The sequence below is a fragment of the Cornus florida genome, unplaced genomic scaffold, assembly GCF_030987335.1.
Source record: "Cornus florida cultivar Cherokee Brave unplaced genomic scaffold, ASM3098733v1 CherokeeBrave_3.0.0_Hap2_Chr01, whole genome shotgun sequence".
NCBI classification, from domain to species: Eukaryota; Viridiplantae; Streptophyta; class Magnoliopsida; order Cornales; family Cornaceae; genus Cornus; species Cornus florida.
In genome coordinates this window covers 86,186,178-86,189,473 of record NW_026775571.1, presented here as the reverse complement: position 1 = coordinate 86,189,473, position 3,296 = coordinate 86,186,178, and the positions used below count along the sequence as shown (strand labels likewise).

Below are 3,296 nucleotides of genomic sequence, written 5' to 3'. Positions count from 1 at the left end.
TTTTGATATTCCCGTGGTTTTGGGTGTGGGCCTAGCCAACCTACACATGGAAATTATGGGGTATCACAAATTTTAATTATTTTTTTTTGACCTTTATTGATTTTTTTTATATTTAGATAATAGAATATTTAAAATTTTACATAAATAAAATTTCAAATTTGAGTTTAATTTCTATTCAATTTAAGTTGCTAATAGAATATATCTATAAACTTATATAATAATTAAAAAAAATTCATCTGATCAAATTTTAAATTTTATGATTTATAAATATAATCATATTTATGTTATTCCATGTGCATCTCACTTGTTTTTTTATACTTTAAAAAAAAAAAAAAAAAAAAAAAAAAAAGAAAAAGAAAAGAAAAGAAAGAAAGAAAGAAAAAAAGCACTCATTAGGGTTTTACTGGCTGAAGTCACTGTTTGATGAACTCTGTCACCGCAGATATATACGCACACAAAAGATCGCTCGCAGCAAATGCTCTTGAAGAGGCTGGATCTCCAATCCTAAACGAAGAAGTTCAAAAGGGTAAGGTATGAGAACCGAAAACTCAATCTGATACCCTTCAGATTTCAGAATTTCTGTTGCGTTTTTTTTATTCTTTTTCCCCCATTTTATACTTTCCATTTCAGCTGTATTGAAAGATGTATGAATGACCCAGAAACAATCTTGACCTAGAAATCAATGAACCACATATTCTATACATTCTTATTGTAGCTAGGGCTTCACAACTTGCCATGTTAATTCGCAGAATCAGTAAAAGGGTATCTTTTACCTCTGAAATGATATCCCAACTCAACCACTTGTTTCTTTCTCCTGGTGTTTCTGAAAAACCCAGTAGTATCCAGGGTCCATCTTTGATGTCATTGCAAGTTCAATACTTTTGCAGTTCTGGACCTGCCCGAAATCCTAAAGCCTCTGTTACTGAATTTACTAGTTCACCCATTTCTCTTGCTGGAAATCGAATTACTCGGGTTGCGAGGACCGAGGCCCAAGAGGCACTCTTTGATTATTTGCATTGTACTAGAAGCTTCGACTTCTCAGATGCAGATCATGTTAGCAAGAACTCGCCTCAATTTCTTCAGAGGTTGCTCTCTAGGGTTGATAACCAGCAAAATGTTTTGAGGGCTTTGTCAAAGTTCCTTCGATACAACCCCATTAATGAATTTGAACCATTCTTCGAGAGTTTGGGGTTGACCCCATCTGAACTTCTACCACTTCTTCCTAGGGACTTGATGTTTTTGAGTGATGATCATGTCATGGTCGATAACTTGCATGTTCTTTGTGGTTATGGGATTCCTCGTGCTAAGATTGGTAAGATGTACAAGGAAGCAAATGAGATACTCAGATATAATAAAGGGGTATTGGCTTTTAAACTCAGGGCTTATGAAGAATTAGGTCTGAATAAATCCACAGTTATTAAGCTGGTAAGTTGCTGCCCTTCAATTCTGGTTGGTGGTGTTAACAAGGACTTCGTTTTGCTTCTTGAAAAGTTGAAAGGTTTAGGATTCGGAAGTGCTTGGATTGGAGAATATTTATCCAGCAAAAGCACATACAACTGGAATAGAATGCTTGACATAATGGGTTTTCTCGGTGAAGTGGGTTATAGCGAGACACAGATGGGGGATTTGTTTAAAATACATCCCACATTATTGTTTGAAGGTTCTGGGAAAAGGTTATATGTATTAGTCGGCCTATTACTCAAATTGGGTATTAAGATGAATGTGGTTTATTCTTCATTCTTACAAAATCCTCAAATTCTATCAGCAAAGTGCACAAAGAATCTTTGGCAGGCAGTGCGTTTCCTGTCTGAGATAAGAATGGAAAGAGAAGATATTGCAAAAATTGTATCTGCACACATGCAACTTCTGGGTTCACACACTCTGAAAGGACCCAAAACGGTTAAGAGAAATTTAGGGGCGAAGAGAGATAGTTTATGTCAAATTATTAAGGAAGACCCTATGAAGTTGCTCAGCTTGGCTTCTACATCGAGTATTAATGGCATTGAACAGGCAGTGTCCCAAAATCAAACTAAGTTTCTGGATAAAACGGCATTCTTGTTGAGATTGGGTTATGTTGAAAACTCAGACGAGATGACAAAAGCTCTGAAACAGTTCCGAGGCAGAGGGGATCAGTTACAGGAGAGGTTTGATTGCTTGGTACAAGCTGGTTTGGACTGCAATGTTGTATCAAATATGATTAAACAAGCTCCACCGGTGCTGAACCAGTCCAAGGACGTGCTTGAGAAGAAGATTGATTTTTTGAGAAACATAGGTTATTCACTAGAATCTGTTGCGGCATTTCCTTCATACTTGTGTTACGATATGGAGAGAATCAATCTTAGATTTTCTATGTATTTATGGCAAAGGAAGAGAGGTGCAGCAAAGCTCAAATTGTCTCTGAGCACAATCCTTGCATGTTCAGATGCACGATTTGTTAAATATTTTGTGGATATCAATTTGGAAGGTCCAGCCGTGTGGGAAAGGTTTAAAAGTTCCCTACCTTCAAGCTAAGATCAAATTCTATCCTTTATTTGTATAAATATTTTTTTGCTATGTGTCCTTTATTTGAATGATAAGCGGATCACCCCACCTTTGTTTTGTTTGCTGAATTTTTGCTTTGGTTCAGTTGCTGTGTTTTGACATATTCATGGGGTGTTATGCCCAAACATAAAAAGCAACCATTTCTTTTTTGGTTTTAGTATACGAGATGAATTTACTTTTTCATTTCATAGCATATAAAGTGATTGATTGTTCTGGCATTCACTGGATCCCTCGTTTCATGACATTATTTCCCTTGATAATCCTCTCCCTTATTGCGGCAATCATGCCTTCATATTCCATCAAACAGAACCAAAAAAAATTTCATGTGGTTTAGTTCCCAAACATCCAATTGATCAATCAAGGCTTCGTAAGGACAATTTATTTTGCTTGTTCAATATGCCATGGGTTGTTTCAACTCTTCCCTTTCCTTCTCATAATTGATTCTCAATAGAATGGATTACTGTGTGAAAATCCTGACTTTTAAATGACTTGTGGAATTCCTTTTTATTAATTTGTAGATTGGTTCATGCTTTCTGCAGGGAGTTCTCTTCTCTCAATGCAATGAACTAATTAATTTCCATTCAGTTGCCATTTTTTATGTTATCTTAATGAAGTTGCTCTCTTAACATTCACTCTGGGATCAAGGTGGAGTCATTCAGAATTCTTAACTGGAGTATTGTGACTCTAGTCTGCTTCTGCTGGTTAGCTTGTTGTAGATTAAGGCATTGGATCAACTCTCGCCTTACCTAACACTT

General features: G+C 36.2%; 1 protein-coding gene across 1 annotated transcript; it reads left to right on the top strand.

The window, feature by feature from the left end:
• The first annotated feature begins 291 nt into the window (after positions 1 to 291).
• LOC132304459 (transcription termination factor MTEF18, mitochondrial-like) lies at positions 292 to 2,701 on the top strand. The gene has a single exon (XM_059802142.1). The coding sequence runs from the start codon at positions 736 to 738 to the stop codon at positions 2,509 to 2,511; it is 1,776 nt and encodes a 591-aa protein (XP_059658125.1). The 5' UTR covers positions 292 to 735; the 3' UTR covers positions 2,512 to 2,701.
• The last annotated feature ends 595 nt before the right edge of the window (positions 2,702 to 3,296 follow it).